The 20,395-nt window shown below is 52.7% G+C and overlaps 2 protein-coding genes across 2 annotated transcripts in view; one reads left to right on the top strand and one right to left on the bottom strand.

Moving 5' to 3' along the window:
- The window catches only part of CSMD2 (CUB and Sushi multiple domains 2), a 734,077-nt gene that overhangs the window by 438,169 nt on the left and 275,513 nt on the right, over positions 1-20,395 (bottom strand). The gene's annotated exons all lie outside the window — the stretch shown is intronic.
- HMGB4 (high mobility group box 4) lies at positions 18,025-18,722 on the top strand. The gene has a single exon (XM_013005234.2). The coding sequence runs from the start codon at positions 18,109-18,111 to the stop codon at positions 18,679-18,681; it is 573 nt and encodes a 190-aa protein (XP_012860688.1). The 5' UTR covers positions 18,025-18,108; the 3' UTR covers positions 18,682-18,722.

Raw genomic sequence — 20,395 nt, 5'->3', positions numbered from 1 at the left:
TCCCATGCTCACTGGCTTGTTCCAGGCCTCCATCAAGCTCACCCCCTCACGTCCTCCAAGCCTGGCATCCAATGGCACTTTCTCTGCTCACAGAAATGGCCTTCTTCTAACCTCTGCCAGCCTTCTCTCTCTCACTTTCTCTCTCTACACACACACACTTCTCGAGGCAAGAACATTCACTGCTCTTTGGTGCTTCTCTGCATTTGCACTTCCTGCTCTTTGATGCCTCTTCCCATCGCACCACCTGGTTGCAAAGACAGGTTAAGACACTCTCTCAAGGTCACACAGCTATGAATTGGCAGAGGCAGGAGTGGCGCCAAGGCTGCCCCCCTCAGAGCCTCTGCACTCAGCCATTATGGCAGCAATAGTGAGCACTAACCTAGAACCGAAATGATACATGTTTGCACACGAAGGATGCGCAGGAAGGATGCGCAGGAAGGGAGGCAGCAGTGGAACAAATGGAACCGGTCCTGGGGTCCATTCTGTGCGCCCGCCCCCACCAGGACCTGCTTGCATTCTGCTCCCTCTTAGAATCATAATTAAAGGAGAGCAGCTCAAAGAGAGATTTTCCCCTTCAAACCTTTCGGTCCACATTAACTTCGCCACGGGGGGCCTGGGGAATTCCAATTTCGCCCAGAAAATTGCAGTTGCAGTACAACATAAAATGTATTTAAGCAATTACGCTCATTTTTTTTTCTTCTTGGTAAATTGACTTCTGTTAAATGGGGCTTCATTAATGGAACATGGCTTGGGTAAAAAAAAGAAAAAAAAATCACTCCGGTTAATGCATGCACTTGATTGTGGAAAAGCGGTTGTGAGTTCCTCTGCAGAAAGCTGGGGGCCCTTCCCCTGCTAACAGGGCGCTTGGAGCGGGCTGCATGGAAAGCACTTCTTAAGGTGGCACGTCTGGATGAGCAAGCTTCGCGCAATTTAGTAAGGCGACAGGATGTCAGGGTGCTGAGCGGCACCCCCACAAGATGATGACAAGTGACAGTTGGCAAGGAATTACTAATTGCAAGCTGAGGGAAAGGAGGGTTAGACTCTTAAACTCCAGCTTCGTCCCTGAAAATGAATATCTTCGTAAGGAAAGTCAGCCAAGCATTCATGGTTCACGCATCCATCCGCCCATTCACCAAGCATGTAATTGTGTACAAGGCAGTCTGCTTGCTGGTGGGGCCCGTTTCCACTGTGCTTCTGTAGATGGGGGGAGTCCCTGCGGCCATTCAGCTGGGAGATTCTATGGCAATGCCCCTTCCCCTGTGCAAGCCCCAACCCCCCACCCCCACCCCCCATCACAGCACCAGCACCTGTGGTCCTTGAGCACCTCCTGGGGGTGTTACTCCAACCCCAACCAGTGCCACTGAGCCAATTCTAACTCATAGTGACCCAGTATAGGGTTTCAGAGACTGTCGATCTGTACAGGAGCGGGCAGCCTCATCTTTCTCCTATGGAGAGGCTGGTGGGTTTGAACTGTTTACCTTGTGGGTAGCAGTGCACTGCCTAACCCACAGTGCCACCAGGGCTCCTTCCTATGGGGCATTACCTCTTGTCTAGTCTATGGCCATGGCCTGGATCCGACCCAGCATTGATGTGGCTCTGGGTCCCAGTGTCCAGCACAAACCAAGGTTCCATCCCCCAGGCTGGCCCAGGCCAGTGTGAAATATGGGAGGTGTTCTCCACCCTGTCTCCCACCCGAAAGGCCCCTCACATTCCCCCTACCATCTGCACCCCTTCCTGGGTGAAGATTCAAGCCAGGTAATCCTTCTGTAAACAAATTGATCAAGGGTGGGCATACAGTACCATGAACCTTGCTGGAGGCCAACCCTTGCCCTCTGACCCACAACGCCCTTTCACCCCTCAAGCAAACCTACATGGCTTCAGCCCTGAAGCACAGGCTCCTCACAGATGTTTCCAGTTGGAGCCAGTTGAGGCATTCCCTGGGTGTCCCGTTACGTTAAGAGACAGTCCTTTCCCCAGAAGCCCCACCCGTATGCATTTTCCAGCCAGTGGGCAAACGCCTGGGATCAACACACGTCTATTTTGGACCTGGGATGCTGGAGCCTCTCCAGTATCGACTTCTCTTTGAAAAGAAGCCTGACCCCTGTAGGCTCTGGTTCCCAGCATCACCTCTCCTGCCAGGGCCAGATGTGTGGGAAGCTTTGAGCGATCCCAGTGTGCCCAGAAAGAGTCAGTTCCCACCCACCTACGATGGGTATGGGGTCGGTTACTATGCTCTGAACAAAGCAAAGCATCCTCCTAGGCACTCCTGCTTCAGGGCTCTGCCTCCTGTCACCCCACCACCCTCAGAGGCCCTCATCCCACCGTCACCCTCAACCCTCACTGGCCTTGGCCCCCACGGCTCAGGTGGACAAGTCTTCTCCACTTTGTGACCTCATCATCTCTCATCTGAACCTAAAGCGCCCAAGTTCTGATTTCCCGGCTGCTCCGACCCATCTTCTGCACGCTGTGGCGTGAGTTGATCAAACCCTTGCCTTGCTGGAAACCCAGCAGGGGGTGCCCACTGGCCCAGGGTAAAGGACAGGCTTTGTAGTGCAGGATGTAAAGTCTTCCCTCTCTAGTTTCCCTTGAGCCTCAGCTACACAGAGAGGCCTGTGTGTCCCGGAACATGCCAGATACGTTTGTGTCTCCCTTTGCATGCACTGTTCCCACTAACCTTTCCCATTGGCCCATCACCTCCTCTGAGACACTGTCACTCACCCCACACTTCAAAGTGAATGTCACCCCCACTTATCTTCTCCCTCTCCCTCTCCCTGCCCCATGAGAGTGGTGATTCCCTCAGGGCCACGAGTGCCCCGACTTTGTACCAGGAACCATACTGTAATCACCTTTTGACTTGACCTCTACTAGACATGAGCTCCGTGATAGCAGCGATGGGCTCCTCGTTGGTCTGCTGGCCCCGGCAACACAGCACAGTGCCGGGTACACAGAACGGATTCATCCCTGGAAGAGGGTTGGCTCTAACTCACTACCTATTTCTGTAAAGAAAGTTCTATTGGGGGATAGCCATGCTATTAGATTGACCGTGGCTCTTTTCATGTCACCGTGAGACAAGGACAGTGAAGGCTTTGTGTTAACTTGGCTGTATTCTCAGCGGTTTGGCAGTTAAGACCTAGGACTCTCCTGTGGTGAGAACTCCTGGAAGGGGTAGCTTGCTGTCGATATAAGTAGATGCTGTGGAAAGGCTTGTTTGCTCTTTGCTGGGTCTGCCTCCTGCATCTGGCTCACCTATCTCCAGTTCTTTGAACTCGAGCCAACAGCCTGCCTCCCAGTCCTGAGCGCCATCTGATTTGCTGGCCTGGGATTCACACAGCTCTACCTGCCGATAATCCTGAGTTCATCAGCCTCTGCAGCTCCATGCATCAGAAGACGCCCCCTGCCTGTCTCATCCATGGACTTGGAACTTGCCCAGTTGGACAACTGTGTGAGTCACTTCCTGGATAGACATCTCTCTGTATGTGTACACATACACGTTTTTCTCGAGGGAACCAGCAGAGTCTGAGGTTACGACCTGCAAGTCAAAAATCTTCAGGATAGAGCTTGACAAAAAGTTTGATGATCCCTATCATCCAAAGCTCTTAGCTGGTAGAGTTGGCTGGTGAACGGAAAAGTTAAGGTCGGAGGGGGGAATAAACCGTGGGAGAATGGAGACAGCGGTCGATGTAAGATATGAAAGTAAGAATAATTTATAATTTAGCAAGGGGTCACACGAGGGTGGCAGGGGGGAGGGAGCTTAAAAAGAGGACCTGATACCAAGAGCTCAAATAGAATGTAAATATTTAGAAAATAATGACGGCAACACATGTACAAATATACTTGATACAATTGATGTATGGATTGTTATAAGAGCTCCAATAAAGTATATATATATATATATATATATATATATATATAATCTTGCAGTTAAAAAAAATCTCAGAATTATCCAGTATCCACTCTGAGATAGTTAAAGTTTATTGTGCCATCCTGGCTGATAAACACATGTGGGGTTAATTGAAGGGCGGAGAAATAAATGACTCAGTGAGCCTCTCCTTTCTAGTTCTCTGGTCTCTTGCTTTGTGATGGTCGGACCAGGGAGAAGCTGCCTTCGCCAGTTCCCTGCCTCAGCTGCCAAGCCTCACTTCCTGCAAGACATCCCTGAGGAGAAGTCACATGGACCTACCCTGATGCAGCCCTGGGTGCTGGAGCAGCCGTTTGGAAGACCCCTGCCAGCGCTGAGATGCTTACACGTTCACTGATTTGGCTTTCCCCCTGCAGTTGGCGTCATTGTGTAGTATTTGTGAGATGGAGGAGGACTTTGTGGATTGGTGTTGGACATATGGGTTAATGTAGGGCTTGTGGGCTTGGGCAGTACCGGGTTGGGATGGTTTCTTGATGTGCACTTACCCTTTATATAAAACTCTCTCTTATACATATGGGTTTCTGTGGATTTGTTTCTCTAATGTACCCAGACTAACACACACTCTCATATGACTATAATATATTTTAGCAAATGCTTATTAAAATAATACGGGTGGCCTTTTCTCCTCCTCGCGTACAACCTGGAGGTGCTCTGCTTTGCGTTGTACTTGACTGACTTTGGGAGTGAGGGACCACACCTGCCACATGAAGGAGAATCATATGACAAGTTGAAAGAACATTAGAAGAGTCAACTACCTCTTACCTTGAAATAACTAATTTGGAATACTGAGCAAAAACAATAACAGTAGAAGTAAATGCACAGCAGGTGCCCTGCAGTCTGTCCTGACCCCGGACGGCCCTCTGTGGTGCAGAGGCGAACTCCCTCTGAGGAGTCTCATGACTTGACGGCAATGAGTCTGGTTTGGATTCTTCTAGAAGAAGCTCAGCCTGTCTTCCTCCTGCGGCTCTAAGTGCCGCCTCTCAGTCGGCTGTTGAGCATTCACGAAGAATAAAAGGATGCTTCAGCATTTCATTTTCATATAAAGCACTAAATTTTTAATGGACCAATGGGTCCATTCTCTGTATCTCTATCTTATAGACACTCTGCGGCTCTCCACTTCTAATTTTGGTTCAGTTCATCCTTGCAACAAACACTTCCTGGGTGCCCACTAGGTGCTAGGCACCAGGAATGCGGCACTGAGCCAGGCCGGCCCAGTCCCTGGCTCCAGGGAACTCGTGCAATGGGTGCAGTTGTCTCACCGGCACCTAATATTTAGGAAGCAATCCCTTTTTAGAGACTTTCTTTCATGGAGCCATTCCAAAGCATTCAATTTAGTTTCCATAGACACGACGATATTTCCTTTCACACTCATCTTTCATCAGTTTATGTGATGTTTAATTTAAATCACATAATTACAATAACAAGAATGACTGGCACAGAAGAGAGTTGGCAACAAACCCGACCGGTTCTCGGAGAATGCAAAACCCAGCTGGTGGGGGCAGAAGTGCATGGTGGCAAGGGTGGGGAGGGGAAGCGGGATGCTGGCAGCAGGTATTCAGGGAGCTGTGAGCATTGGCTGGAAGATCCAGAGGGCAGGTGGGGGGCGGGGCAGCTAATCCAGGGAGTGGTTTTGGTGGAGAAGAGTTCAGAGCACTGTCTTATGCATGCGTAGTGACCAATGAACGAGTGCGTGAGTGAATGAATGGCAGTCCTTTGTTTCCATTGGTGGGCCTCTTTTCTGAGGACATCCTTCGCTGCTGCCAGCTCATCTTGAAAGTTTGGATTTCAGAGGTCTTCTAGGTCAAATGCCCACGCCATCTAGAACCCCCGCAGCAGTTTTTAGTGTCGGGACCCTCAAGATCTGTCCTCCATGTTTTTAATGATCAGGAATCCTTTTAGTGTTTATCTCCTGGCCAACTTCCCCCTGTGCCCACCTTGCTCCACTCTTCTCCAGCTCCTTACGACTCCTCCTTCAGGTCTAGCCCAAGCTATTGGCTCTGCACAGTGGTCCCCTTGCTGCTCAGCCTAGTTTGTACTCCCACCTGCGGACCCGTGGGCCGCCTGTGGACTTTCTCTACCACAGAGCCAGTTCCCTTGGTCCAGGCTAACAAGGGTGGTGCCTGTCTGTGACCGCTGACTCTGCTCCCGGGGGGAGAAGCACCGGTTTAGTGGACTCTGAAGCCAGCTGCGGTCATTCTGAGGTGCACCAGAGGGACCCTCCTGTGCTGGGCACTCCCCGCGGACCCAGCCCTATGTCCCACACTTTTCGCACAGGCAGAGTCGAGGAAGCACTAGGTAAGAGTGTGGGTCAGAATCCTTCCCCCCTCCCCCCCACTGACCAGGGTGGGGCTCCAGCAGCACCTGCCCCTCCCTGAGACTCAGTTTCCCCACCTGGGGCAGAGGGCACCACCAGCAGAGCCATACAACCACCTCTTAGGTTGCTATGGAGACGATGTTAGACCCTCTAGGTCAGCAGTTCTCAACTGGGTCGTAACCCCTTTGGGGGTCGAATGGCCCTTTCACAGGGGTCACCAGATTCCTAACAGTAGCAAAATGACAGTGATGAGGTAGCAACGAAAATGATTTTATGGTTGGGGGGTCACACCACATGAGGAACTGCGTGAAAGGGTGGCGGCATTCGGAAGGTGGAGAAGCACTGATAGAGGCACTTTGTAAGGAAGCCTTGGTGAGGGACTTCTGAACAATCAGCCTCAAAAACACTAGGGAGCCCCGGTTGCTACTCAGACAGGGTCATCAGGGGACAGCATTGAGGGTGACCAGACGTCCCGTTTTTGAACAACTTTTCCCACGTCCCACGGCATTTTTAAAAAGTCCCAATTTTTGGAAAGAATGCACAACAAGCTAGGGTATATGGTTTTCGGCTGCCATGTGGCTATTTTGCCAGGTGAGTTTTATTAATGGTGTCCCGCTTTACCAATGTTAAAATCTGGCCACCTTAGGATTGACCCAATGGCAACTGGCACTGGAGAAGGTGCTAAAGACCAGTCTCCCTTCATCCCTCAATACACAGCTCCTAAAAGAGGCAGCCCTGTGTGTCACATGGTTCTCAGGCCATATCTGATTGGACAAGGGTGGCCACCTGACCCAAGGATCCCGTCAATCAGCTGGTGGGAAGTGGCTTGGTGGGGAGAAGAGCTGAGGAAAAGAATGTCCCGGGAGTACTTCTTCCACTTCTGCCTCCCCCTCATTCCCTCTTGTTCCTTTTACATCTGTCCTCCTCTGACCGGGACAGAGTGCACCCACAGTCTCTGCCTGGTCCAGCTGCCGAGCCTTGAGATGGGAGTCTCCGTCCCCAGCCCGAGTCCCTGTGACAGGTTATAGAGGAGAGGAAGGTGAGGCACCCTGAGGCCTGGCAGCCCCCATGCCCAGAGCTGTTCCATCCTAACCACGAGGCTTGGTCAGGAATAAGGACACAAGTCTTTAGGGCCTGGTGACCCCAACCCATCACCATTGAGTCCATTCTAGCTCGTAGCGATCCTGTAGAGGGTCTTCTGAGAGTGTATCTCTGGGCAGGAGGGAGCAGGCAGCCTCATTTTTCTCTGACGGAGCAGCTGGGGGAGTTCAAATTGCCAACCTGGTGGCTATCAGCCCAAGGGCCCCATCCACAGCATCACCAGGGCTTGTTTGGGCGACCCTAGCATTCATGTACCCTGGGACCCTTCCTGGCTTAGGTTTCTGCCACCCATCTAGCTCTTCTTCCATGCTGTCCCCCAGCAGGGCTAAGGGAGGCAGACAGAGCTGCATTCAAACTCCAAATCCCATGGCCACCAGCCATGTGGGGGGGGGGGGGCATGGCCAGAACCTTTCTGCACCTCAGCTTCCCAGCCCCACCAGGACAGACTGCTACCTAGGCTACTTACGAGGTGGGATTCCGCCCGTGTATATAACAAGCCTAGGACTGCGCCTGACACATCACAAGTGCCTCACCAATGGGAGATCGCTTCTTCCCTTGCTTACGGCCGAGAAGTGACCGGCCGGGACTTCAATATTGTTTTCCAGATTGCAGGTCACGCACGGACCCAACAGACCCCAGGCAGTCTGGTGTAGGTATTCTGGGGGAAATGAGGACTCCTGCATCTATGCTGGTGACAGGAGAGTCCGGGGTGAAAGGTCAGGTGCTCGGTGGTACTCAGAGTAGACCTGGGCTAGTTGGCCATCACCTGCCCTTCTCTCCTTTGCATACGCTCCACCTGGCCTCCTGTGCACTCAGTCTTGCCCGTCATCAGCTTGCCGCTGGCAGTCAGGACTCAGAGAAGGGTCTGCCCCCTTCCCGGAAGGCAGCAACGTATGCCTGGCAGGGCCTCTGGGGACTCCATTTGGATCACACTTCTCAGCCGGAGGAAATGTTTGCAGATGGCTTATTGAAGAGCCTCTCTCGCTGTGTTGGCCTGCCACCTGACTGGCATTCTGGTTTGAGCGTCGCCTGTGCCCCGCCTCCCCCTCCCCCTCGCCCTGCCTGACAGCTCAGCAGCTCTGAAACCCCGCTGCAGGAGAAAGCTCCCTCACTGTGCTGGAGACTAGCTGGGCCAAACATTCCGGGATGCTAGGTCACTGGTAGAATTCCTGCCTTGCAAGTGGGAGCCCGGGGTTCCGTTCCTGCCCAGGCACTTCATGCCCTACCTCTACCTGTCTGCCGGTCAAGGCTTGTGAGAGGCTATGATGCCGAACAGGTTTCGGTGGCGCTTTCTGACCAAAGTGGACTGGGAAGAAAGGTCTGGCTCTCTGTTTTTGGTGAAACATCTGCCAATGAAAACCCTAGGAATCACAAGGGTCCAACCCATAATCAATGATGGGCCTGGTGCCGCGCCCCGTCCTGTTGTGGGGGTCGCCGGGAGTTGAGCAGCTCCCACTGACAGCGGCAGCAGCCCTCAGGGAGATGGAGGCAGATGCAGCTGGGGCTTGACCCAGCCACTGGCCCGGTGACCTTGGTAGAGGTCACCTGGCCTCTCTGAGCCTTGTCCCACAGTGCGCTTCCCAGGGCAGTGGTGAGGGCGAAATGGGACAGTCCTGTAGTATCAGACAGAAACAGCGGTGCTAGCTCCTGGCCACACCGCGGCTTCCATACAGCCAAGGAAGACCAGGACCAAGGGATGAACTGTCCCCAGGAGCAAGCTGCGGGGAGTAGGGGTCAGTGCCCTGGAAAGAGTCTGCCTCAGTCTCCAATCGGGTTCCAAGGAGACCAACGACTGCCGCCTGAGCCTTCTTAAGAACCAGTTGCTGTCTAGCTAACTGCCCCAGTGAGAGGCAGCCTGTGCTCTGCAGGGTTTTCAACAGCTGTGATCTTTCAGGAGCAGCGGCTCTCCTGACCCCCTTCTAAGGCACCCCTGGGGGGACTCGCACCTCCACCATTTCGGTTAGCAGCTGCACATGCCAACTGTTGGCACTCACTCTCAACTTAGGAAGTTGAAGTGAGAGATGCGTACAAAAGGTCTCAGCGCCGTGCTGGGCACATAGCAGGTGCTCAACAAGCATTGGCTCTTCATCCCGGGGCCCACTCTGGGCCAGTGCTGAGCATACAGCGAGCCCACAGTGAGGGGGCAACACAGAGAAGGCGAGGGAGTGGAAAGGGGGCCCTGATAAATGGGGGAGAGAAGCATTCCTCTTTCCTAACGTCACTTACCCCCAGTCTCGTTCTAGATCAGTGCCTTCACACTCGTGAGCAGACACTCAACTCAGACCAGTCTGGAATAAAGACGAAATGCCGTCAAACTTGTGGGAAGAGCAAGGCTGTAGCTGGCTTCCCAGGGACCACGAGTGTGGAAAGCCAATGTGTCCAGGATGCCCCTCTCTGTGTGACCCGTCTGTGTGTTCTCTCTGCCGGCTTCCTTGGCACTGGCTCTGATTGTACATGGTGGCCGCTCCCCTCCCCTGCCCTTGCTAAGCCGCATCCACCCTCAAGAGCCGCCTGTCACCGGCCGTCAACTGCTCTGGCCACAAAGTAGCTGTTTACCTAGCTCTGCTTTTATGAGCACAGGAGTGAGTGGATAAACTCAAAGGACATCAGAGTGAATTCATGGGTAAGCACATGAGTAAATTAGTGACTTAATGAGTCCGCAAGTGAGTGAAGTGTGTCAAGTTGAGTAGGTAACATTCCCTCCCCACCAACTGATCTAATAAGCTCTGAAGCCCAAAGTCCCCACACCCGAGAGTGGTTAAGAATAGACTGGCAGACCACCAGCAGGGAGAGAAAGGTAACCGCATGAGTTCTCTGCTGCTGCTCTGACAAATGGCCACAACTTAGTGGATTCAAATAACACGCATTTATGGTCTGGCACTTGTGCAGGTCGAAAGTCTGGAATGGGGATTGTTAGACCGGAAGCCAGGTGTGGGCAAGGTCACCCTCCCCGGAAGCTCTAGGCGAGACGCCTGGCCTTTTCCAGCTTCTAGGAGCTGCCTTCATCGCGTGGCTTATGGCCCTTTGCTTCACCTCTATGGCCAGTAGTCTGATCCCTTTCAGATCTGACTCTGAGCCCCGGCTCCTGCTGTCATAGCTCTTTCTGTGATGCTGGCTCTTGTGCCACGCTGCCCTCACAGAGGGACCCCGGTGATGACAACACCAGGCCCAACCGGACAAGCCAGAGCAATCTGTCCACCTCCAAACGCTCAACTTGAAAGTGTCTGCAAAGTCCCTTTGCCACTCCCAGGCTTTGGGGATGGGCATGTGGGTGGGGCTGGAGGTGGGGGCTGCCTTGCTCAGAGCGGAAGACGGGCCACTGACTCTGAAGTCAGGCGTCAAGTTGGGCGCACTGACCCAACATGCCAGGTCTAGGCACTCCTGGGGCTGTGTGAGGACTGTCCTAAGTCCATGTGGACATTAGTCACATACCTTTTCCCCTCTTGTTTGCTTGGTTGTTTTCATTATTACTGCCCATCCTTACCAGTGCCTTGATACATCCCGTCGTTGAACACCTGTGAGCTCCCTTTCAGCAAAGGACATACTGTCCCATGGTGTGTAGTACAGAGTAGGAGTGACAGAGATGGACAACACAAAGCCCAACCTGACCATTCACCGTCAGTCCACCGTAACTCAAATCCGTCCTCACGCAGGGACTACCTGTACTTGATGCTGCCGTGGTTGTTCTTGTGCTATGAGGACTTTTAAAGGCTTCTCGGACTCCCCCAAGCCCCCTTCACCCCTCCAAATCAAGTCCTGGCCATGGAGTTGGCTCAGACCCAGAGTGATGCGGTAGAATAGAGTCCCCCGGGGTTTCCAAGGTTGTAATCTTTATAGAGGCAGACTGACACTTTTTTCTCCTATGGAGCAGCGGGGGAGTGCCAACTGCCCACCATTTGGCTGCTGCCACCAGAGTGTCCTCAGGTGATTGCAGGGTGCCCCAAAGTTTGAGCATTACTGTGACTGAAGAGCCGAGGACTAGCTATGCTGCTGCCCTGGCATGTGAAGCCTGGCCCTGAGAGTCTCTAAGGCAAAGTGTCTCTTAGCCCTGGTGCCCATCAGTGTCACCTGGGGAGGCTGTACAAGAGAGCTGCAAAGCAGCACACCAAGTTCACATGTACACTCAGCCCAGCTCCCCTAAAGCTAGTGCCTTACATAACCACGGCCCCCTGGCCCCAGTGAAGAAATACACATTGGGGCAGCGCTCTGCCAAGGACAGGCCTGGATTTGGATCCCACCACTTGCTCCCAAATCTGACTAGGAAAAGTACAGTCAGAGTGCTCCTTGGAGGCAAGGATGTCAAGGCTCTGTCTTCCAACCTTTGGGCACGTTGTCAGGAGAGCCCAGTCCCTGGAGCAGGCCGCCCCGCGGGGTAAAGTGGAGGCAGTGAGAGAGAGGAGACCCTCAGTGAGATGGATGGACACGTGCTACAACACCAGGCACCAGCGTAGGGAGCCGTTGAAAGGATGGCGCAGCACCGGGCGGTGTTTCCTTCTGTTGGGCAAAGGAAAATGGGTTGGAATCGACTTGATGGAACCCAACAACAACAACAACAACAAACAACAACCACCTGTTCCCATGAATGCCCTGTCTCTGCTCCTGGATCCAGTCCAGCACCACATTGCCTTTGCTTGCCATTCTCCCTATCACTGTTTGGTGTGGGGTGGATGTCCACCCATGGTGACCCCTGTGTGACAGAGTAGAACTGCCCCATTGAGTTTCCAAAGCGGAATTCTTTAAGGGAGCAGAATGCCAGGGCTTCTCTCCCATGAGGCAGCTTGTGGGTTTTGAACCACTGGCCTTTTGGTGGGAGCCGAAGCGCTTACCCCCACTAGCTCCCCCCCACACTCCAGGGAGCCTTCCTGCCTCCTTCCTCCCCTCCCATCTGTGCATTTGTTAGTTTGTTTTAAGGTTTTAATACTTCTGGTGAGTATTGGTCAAACATTTTGTAGAATGTCCTTTCATTTGGATTTGCCTAAAGGTTTCTCACGATTGAAGTGGGCTGGTGGATTCAGGAAGAGCACAGTATTAAGATATCCTCCTGATCACATCATCCAAAGGGCTATGTGATATCAACAAGATGGATTATGATGATGTCGACCTGTCACTGGCTCTGTGAAGTGGCACCTGTCCCTTACAGGACTACACATTAGAAAGGAGGCACCCCTCCCAGCCCACGTGGTAGGGGAGGGACAGTTCCAGGTAGATTTATTTCCTTTATTTCAGTTAATCCTCAGATCTCTGTGATTAGCTCACGGCCTATTAGAGATGAGCTTACAACAGGCTGGGCCTGTCCAACCTTACCCACCTGGTAGGCAGCAGAGCTCGGATTTGAACTCAAGTCTGTGAGTTTGAGCCAAGCCACAGGCAAGCCATAAGAGAGGTGCATGCAGTCAGTCTCTGAGGTGGGGGTCTTGACAGTGCTTTTCAAATCAACCCACCCATGGGTCATGACCCATTAGTGGGACAGGTGATCAGTTTGAAAGTTGTTTTTTTAAAGAAAATAAAATGCATGTCAGACATGTAGGCAGAGTTAAATATTATTTCATAAAACATCTTGGCTTCGATCGCCTCCCTTTGCTTAGTTTTCTGTAGTTTTACAATGGGGATAAGCGTCACCCCCTGCCCACATCAAAGGGCTGTTATGATTAACTGAGCATACCGGTATATGTATTTTATATGTAATATTACATAACACATACATAGTCATATGCATATTACAAAAACCAAACTTAGAGCTATCGAGTTATGCCAACTCACAGCGACCCGACAGGACAGGGTAGAACTGCCCCTGTGAGTTTCTGAGACTGTTGACGGGAGTAGAAAGGCCTGTCTTTCTCCTGAGGATATGCTGGTGGTTTTGAACTACTAACCTTGTGGTTTGCAACCCAACGGGATACATGTATACTCAATGTACACGTGTGCACACACACTTGAGAGGGCTTCAAAAAGTTTATGTAAAATGGAGCTAAAAGAGAATGTAATTTTTCCACAAACCTTTGGAACTCGTGTGTGTGTGTGTGTGTGTGTGTGTGTGTGTGTGTGTGTGTGTAAACAGAAGCCAGACTGACACAGTATATTGAAAATTCTATAAATATTAGTTATCGTCATGAGTATTATTACGGTTATGAACTATGTGTGGGTGTGCTGAGTCATGTCTCAAGCATCTTTCTTACTTTAGACAGCAAGTAAAATGTCCTGATCTGATAGCTCTAGATCCGGGTAACAAACTTACAACCCCTTGTATCGAATCTGGCCAACTGCTTGTTTTTGTAAATAAAGTTTTCGTGGAAGACAAGCAGGCTCATTCATTTGCATATTGCACATGGTGATCTTTGACTGACACAGTAGAATTGTGACACAAAGTATGGCTCACAAAGCCTAACATAATGGGCACTCCTGGCCAGCGGCCGGGCTCTTAGATATCTCTCCCTGCACCATGTGGACTTACACTGCAAACTAGGCACCTTATGTGTTATGTGCCTGCTGGGCACCCGGGTCTCCAGATGGGTTACCGGCCTTCTACTTTGAGCTGATGGCCACACTTACTTTATACTGCCACCTCCGTGGCTGCCCAAGATGGGAAGCTAGAAACCTGGTGCACCCAGCAGGTCCCAGCAGGAACCAGGTGGCCCTCTCAAATGAGAATGGTTCAAGGTGTGTTTAATAAGGAGACTACTTACAAGGGCGAGAAGGAAAAACAGAAATCAGTGCCATCACGTCCATTATGACTCACGGTGACCCTCTGGAGAGAGCAGACCTGCCCCTGTGGATTTCTCAGGCTCTGACTTTTATGGAAGCAGAAAGCCTCATCTTGCTCCCTTGGAGCAGCAGATGGGTTGGAACTGCTGACCTTGCGGTTGGTAGCCCAAAGTGAAACCCACCGAGCTCCCAGGGTTCCTAAGGTGAGGGCAGGATGTAGGAATGTCACAAGAGGCAGAGCTACTGCCACCCTACACAGGAGGGCACAAGGAGAGGCAGCAGTTAGGGAGCCTGGAAGGAGAGGCCTTTAGAGAGAACACCTTTGAGGGGAGCAGAGACCTCCAGTTGGGGGACAGAGAGGTCAAAGTGACCCCGCAATAAAGGAACCAGAAGAACAAATGCTTGGAGCTCACGCTCTTCCTCCCTGAATCTCCTGTTGAGGGGTGGTCCCTATTGGTCAACTTAAAATGGAAACCAAAGAGCAGAGGAGCCAATGATGGGGCGTCTGGCGGGAAGTCTTGTGGGGCAGAGAGGGGCGGAGAAGACTGGACAAGGGATCCGGAGGAGACACCTCAGGTGGCCCTCCTAGAACACATAGCCAAACTCAGAAACTCACTGACATCGAATTGATGCCGACTCCTAACGACCACATAGATGGGGCAGAACTGCCCCGAGGGGGACCCAAGACTGTCACTTTCATGAGAGTAGAAAGCCCTGTTTTTCACTTGAGGAGCAGCGGCTAGAGGTTTAGAACTGCTGACTTGGTGGCTGGCAGCGCAGGAAGTAACCACCGTGCCACTAGAGCATACTTAATACTGTTTTCGAAGGCAGCCTTCTTCACTTGCCCTGGGTCCCTGAGGAAACTGTTTGCCCCTGCTAACTGAAAGGTTGTCGCTTCCAGTCTACCCAGAGGTGCCCTGGAAGAAAGGCCTTGCGTCCTACTCCTGCAAAAAAGCCATTGAGGAGGCCACAGAGCACAGCTGCACTCTGACACACACAGGGTCACCCACCATGTGTCAGAAGTGACCGCGTGGCAACGGTCCGTCTGTCCATTACAACTGACCATGGGTTGGAATCAACTTGGCAATGGCTGTGTTTTATTACAATCATTTTGGTTTTTTAAAACAAGAAGTTAGGGGGGAAAGGCCTATATCTACTTCCTAAAAGTATCCAACGATGAGCCTTTAGGTCCTAAGAGAACTGTGTCCGCCTCCCTCTCCCAGATCCAGTCTCGGGAGGAGGACACCTGCTGGGTGGGATGGGGGGCCAGCGAGGGGGTGCGAGTGCTCTGTGGGACGATCAGCACAACAGCTGGAGTAAAGGACTGGTGACTGTGAGGACGGGAGAGCATGAGGTGATGAGGCCCTCTTTGAACTCAGAGCTGTCAGGAGTAGAAGTCCCCGCACAGACAGCTAACAGCACCAACAGATGTGGCATTCCCAAAAGATTGATCTCGAGTTTACCGTTTACCTAGGCCTCTTCCTGCACCTGCTAACCTCCAGAGTGTGGCTGTGCAGTGATCTCCTGAGATTGGATCAGGGTGAGAGGGTTGGAGACTGTGGGCATGTGAGCACACACACACCAGCTACTGCGTTTCTTAGCCTGAGCAGAATCCCGCCAATCTACCTGCGAGGACTTTGGACAAACTGGACCTCATATCCCATCCCATCTACGGCAGGTGCTGTGTGCCCCCCTTCTCTGTACCTCAGCTAAAGTCCAAAAGGAGGTGGGAGAGCTGGAGTTGGGGAAACTGCCTGGACTGAGGCATGTCCCCAGATCATTCAGTCCCCACTGGCCAAGCCCCAGCCTCAGCCATGGTCACTTGCCCAGACAAGTTCCCTTAATAGGCGCCGGATAGCTCCTGTTGTTATTGGTTGTCATTGAATCAACTGAACGCACAGTGCATCCACGTCTGACCAACACCACCTGGCCTGGCACCCGTTCACAGTCCCTGGCATGCCTGAGCCCATCATTGTGACCACTGTGCCTGTGAAGATGTTAAGTGACGTTGTACCTGGGGGTGGGGGGGGGGAGGCTTATCTTGCAGTACTCCCTGGAGACCACCCTCTATAGGGACAGGAATCTGCTGTGATCCGTGGGTCTTCGTGAGTTAATTTGATTTAGTAGGTCGGCAGCTCGTTCTTCCCAGTGTATCGTCCGTGGTGTTCGGTGACCTTGGGTCGGTTCTGAGCCCTGGAGCCCCTCTCTGTGAACAGCGGCAGGAAACACTGCCTGGTCCTGCGCCACCTTCACCATTGTCGACATGCTTGGGCCCTCATTGCTGCAGCGTGCCCATCCATTTCCACGGGGGCTGACCTCTCTTTCGCTGCTCCTCTGCTTATTAAGAATGATGGCCTTTCCCAAATGAGGCGGCCCCACCCTCCTTTCTAAGGTACATTCTGGCTGTACTGCTTTGAAGACAGAGTCGCATATCCTTCTGGTCATCCACAGAACCCAACACCAGTCACAGAGTGTAGCTTGTCACCTGGAAGCCTTCCCTGCTCATTTCTCAGATGCAAAACCACAGGCTCGGCTGCAGGAAAGGAAGGGCGAAGGGAGTCCAACCCCCTGGCAAAACAGTGCCAAGAATTCAGACCCAAAGACTCACCGAGTCTCATCTTTCCTTGACAGATGATGGGGGTTGAGGTTAATCTTGGAGCCATGGAAGGAACTTGGTAAAAAATCAGGAGGTGGAACAGCCTCAGGCAAGTTTGCTGGTCAGACCCAGCTGCTGGGCTGCCCATCCGCACCCACAGGCCCCAAGGAAACCATTCTGGGCTGAGAAGACGAAGCCAGAGCCGCCCATCAGAATCCTGACTCCCACCTGCGAGGGGGCTGGGGTCCCTCAAGAAGTCACTCTTTGAGGGTCTCACATTAAGGACACTCTGTTTTCTAGTCCTGTAAGTTTGGAGCTATCAGTCACCATCTAGTTGGACTTGACCCTGCAAGTACCTAGCACAAGGTCCAAAGGTTCGCCCTCTCGTCTTTCCCATCCAGTGAGCAGGCTCTGAGACCATTGGCAACTGCTTTAGCAAAGAGCCAGAATCCAGCTGGTTGGAGTGCAGCTGCTCGCCTCTAAGCGAAAACCCCAGCAACAGGGGACCCTGGGGGGCGGGGAGCTAGGAGGCCTCCTGAAGAGTGGGGAGCCCTAGCCCCTTGTGGACACAAGTATAATTAGAAAACTCTCGGGGTTCAGAGAAACAAAGAGTTCAGACTCATAGCCCAAGTGCTCAGGTTTTAAATTAGACAACTTCGTCCTGACAGGAACCAAGTCACAGCTGTCATACCTGATTATGTTTAGAGTTACTACTAAACCCTTCGTGCCTTACGAGCCGCCACTGTTCAAGGTAAACAGAAAGGCTTCACTTTGTGTCCTGACAGCTCGGGAGCCGTCCACCCAGCCACCATGCCCTGACAGTCTCACGGTGGGGGAAGGCGGACCCCACGGCTCAAAAGTACACCTGAGGGACTCCAAGCCCTCGCCGGCTGGGGGGGTGCTGCGTGTTTCATGTGCTTGGTTGCTAAGCCCCCAAGGTTGGGCATTCAAGGCCACTCAGAGGCACCTTGGGAAAAAGACACGGCCATCTAGTCCCCGCCCCCCGCCCAAGACCAGCTGTGGACATCCCCACCCCTGGGAGCCTCATTCTACTCCTTTCTAGCACACACGGGTTGCCATGAGTTGGGGGTCAACTTGGCAGCAATTGGTGTGTGGCAGTCGAGCACAGCCCGCTGCTTCCAGGAAGCCAAAAAGACATCTTTCCAGGGGACGGAGCTTTTCAGAGCCTCTTTCAAGAGCTGCAAAACAAGACCCTCCCTCGTCTAATCTGTAGGAGTGCTTGGGTGCCAACACCCGTGGGCCCTGGCCGGGATTGGCCGGGCTGTGGGTGATGTCACAGTCCACTCTTTGACCCAACAATGCCACCACCACTGAAAAGGCCTACCCCCAGCCGCGGCTCTGGCAGAGCGAAATATTCACCACAAGCAAAGGACCTTCGAGATTGCCCCTGGAGCGTGGGGACAGAAGTGTTCTGCTGTCCAAAGTCCCTGAATCCAGGGGGCAAGAAAATGATCGATGAACATGGGAAAAGAAATCCAGCTACGGCCTAAGGTGAATGTCTCATCGTACATTCACTTTTTGCTGAATTACAGGAACAAGTTCAAGGAGCAGCAGCCAAACTCCTACCTTGGCTTTAAAGAGTTCTCTAGGAAGTGTTCAGAAAAATGGAGGTCCATTTCCAAGCACGAGAAGGCCAAGTATGAAGCTCTGGCCAAGCTGGACAAAGCCCGGTACCAGGAGGAGATGATGAACTACGTGGGCAAGAGGAGGAAGCGGAGAAAGCGTGACCCCCAGGCACCCAGGCGGCCTCCGTCATCCTTCATCCTCTTCTGCCAGGAGCACTACGCACAGCTGAAGAGAGAGAACCCCAGCTGGTCGGTGGTCCAGGTGGCCAAGGCCACCGGGAAGATGTGGTCCACCACGACGGACGTGGAAAAGCAGCCCTATGAGCAGAGGGCGGCGGTCCTGAGAGCCAAGTACCAGGAGGCGCTAGCTGTCTACCGTCGGCAGCGTGGCCTCGCCAGGAAAAAGGCGCTCCAGCAGCCCAAGAACCGGCGCAGGGGCAAGGCCACGGCCCGCAGAAGCTAAAGATCCGATTGACAAAGGAAAATAAAACACCATTCACCAATCTTGCCTGTGTCTTATGAATGTCTCTGAAGGGCCCTGGGCTCTTGTGCCGGCTTGAGAGCAGCCAGGGAGCGCTGCTGGTTTGGGGGGAAGTAAGTGGCCTGCTAAGAGGAGAGACTGGGGTGGAGGTGCTGACCCTGGGGACAGGCAGGCTTTGATCAAAGGGACAGCAGTGTGTGGAGTGAGTGGTTGCTCGGGCAGGGAGGGGGGGAGTTGGCATCTCCAGAGGGTCCTACATGAGGGCCGGAGGTGGGGGGTTGGCAGGGAACAAGCTGGCAGACATTGGGGAGTTGGAAGATAGGACGCTAATAGGGGTCAGGGGCCAGGTCTCCAGCAAAATGTAGGTGCCAAGAGTGAGCCCAGACAGGGCTCTGTTGGGATTCCTTATGTTGGTTAGGATAAATCTGATTCCTTATGTTGGTTAGGATGAATCTGATGAGCAGAGTGAGTGCCTGATGCAGCCCAGTCCTCTTAAGACCACCTAGGGTGGTGAGCATCTACTCACTCCTGTCACGTTTGGCACTTTGATAACAGCACCGAGTCCCTTTTGTGACCAGGCGGATGGAAGGCTGGCAATCCCCCTGTCACAGTGTCTGGGCCTGAGGTCAGGCCAATCCAAGTGGACCTCTGTCCTTTTTCCATCACGCAGAGACCGAGACTGAGGCCCAAATGCACATCCCCTTAGCATCCAAGGAGTCCCGGGGATGGTGCTATGGCTTACACATTGGGCTGCTAACTGCAAGGTGGGCAGTTCAAACCAACAGATGAGACCCTAGTAACAACTCATTTGCTCCTAAGATCTGAGAGCCAAGAACCAGGAGGAGCTAGAGGGCTACCGTAGGCAGCACAGCCACGCCAGGAAGAAGGCCCTCCGGACACGAACATGCACAGGGATAAGACCATGTCCTGCAGAAGCTAAGGATCCAATTTGACCCCTATTAGCATTCTGTCTTCCAACTCCCCAATGTCTGCCAGCTTGGTTCCACCTCTGGGACGGGTTCCTGCTTCAATATGGTAGTTTCCTGCGGGGACCTGGATCAGGAGTCTGCTCTGAGCTCCAGGCCTTCTGACCCTGAAGCCCAGTACTGCCAACACCCCTCACCAGAGAGCTGGACTTAGTGCCAGGTACCAGTACCAAGTAGGGCCACTATGATTCAGAAGCGACTGGTGGCCCTGGGTTTCAGTTTTGTGGGAAGAGGTATTGAGGTAGTTTATTGTGCCAACCTGGCCGATAAACACATGTGAGGTTAATTGAAGGGAGGAGGGATAAATGGCTCCGTGAGCCTTGCCTTTCTAGTTCTCGGGTCTCTTGCTTTGTGATGGTTGCACCTGGGTGCAGCTTCCTTAGCAGTTCCCTGCTTCAGCCAGCAAGGCTCACTTCCTGCAAGAAATCTCCAAGGAGAAGCCACATGGACCTACCCCGATGCAGCCCTGGATGCTGGAGCAGCCGTGCCAGTGCTGAGATGCTTACACGTTCACTGATTCGGCTTTCCTCCTGCAGTCAGCGTCGTAGTGTGTGTTTTGTGAGATGGAGGAGGGCTTTGTGGATTGGTGTCAGACATATGGGTTAATGTTGGACTTGTGGGTTTGGGCAGCACTGGGTTGGGATGTTTTCTTGATGTGCACTTACCCTTTATATAAAACTCTCTCTTATACATGGGTTTCTGTGAATTTG

This window comes from Echinops telfairi, unplaced genomic scaffold (assembly GCF_000313985.2).
Source record: "Echinops telfairi isolate 266 unplaced genomic scaffold, ASM31398v2 ScPeMD7_7457;HRSCAF=8495, whole genome shotgun sequence".
Lineage (NCBI taxonomy): Eukaryota > Metazoa > Chordata > Mammalia > Afrosoricida > Tenrecidae > Echinops > Echinops telfairi.
This window is presented reverse-complemented; position numbering and strand designations above follow the sequence as displayed.

Coding starts and splice junctions, on each gene's coding strand:
- HMGB4 (XM_013005234.2), top strand. CDS start 18,109: ATGAACATGGGAAAAGAAATCCAGCTACGGCCTAAGGTGAATGTCTCA.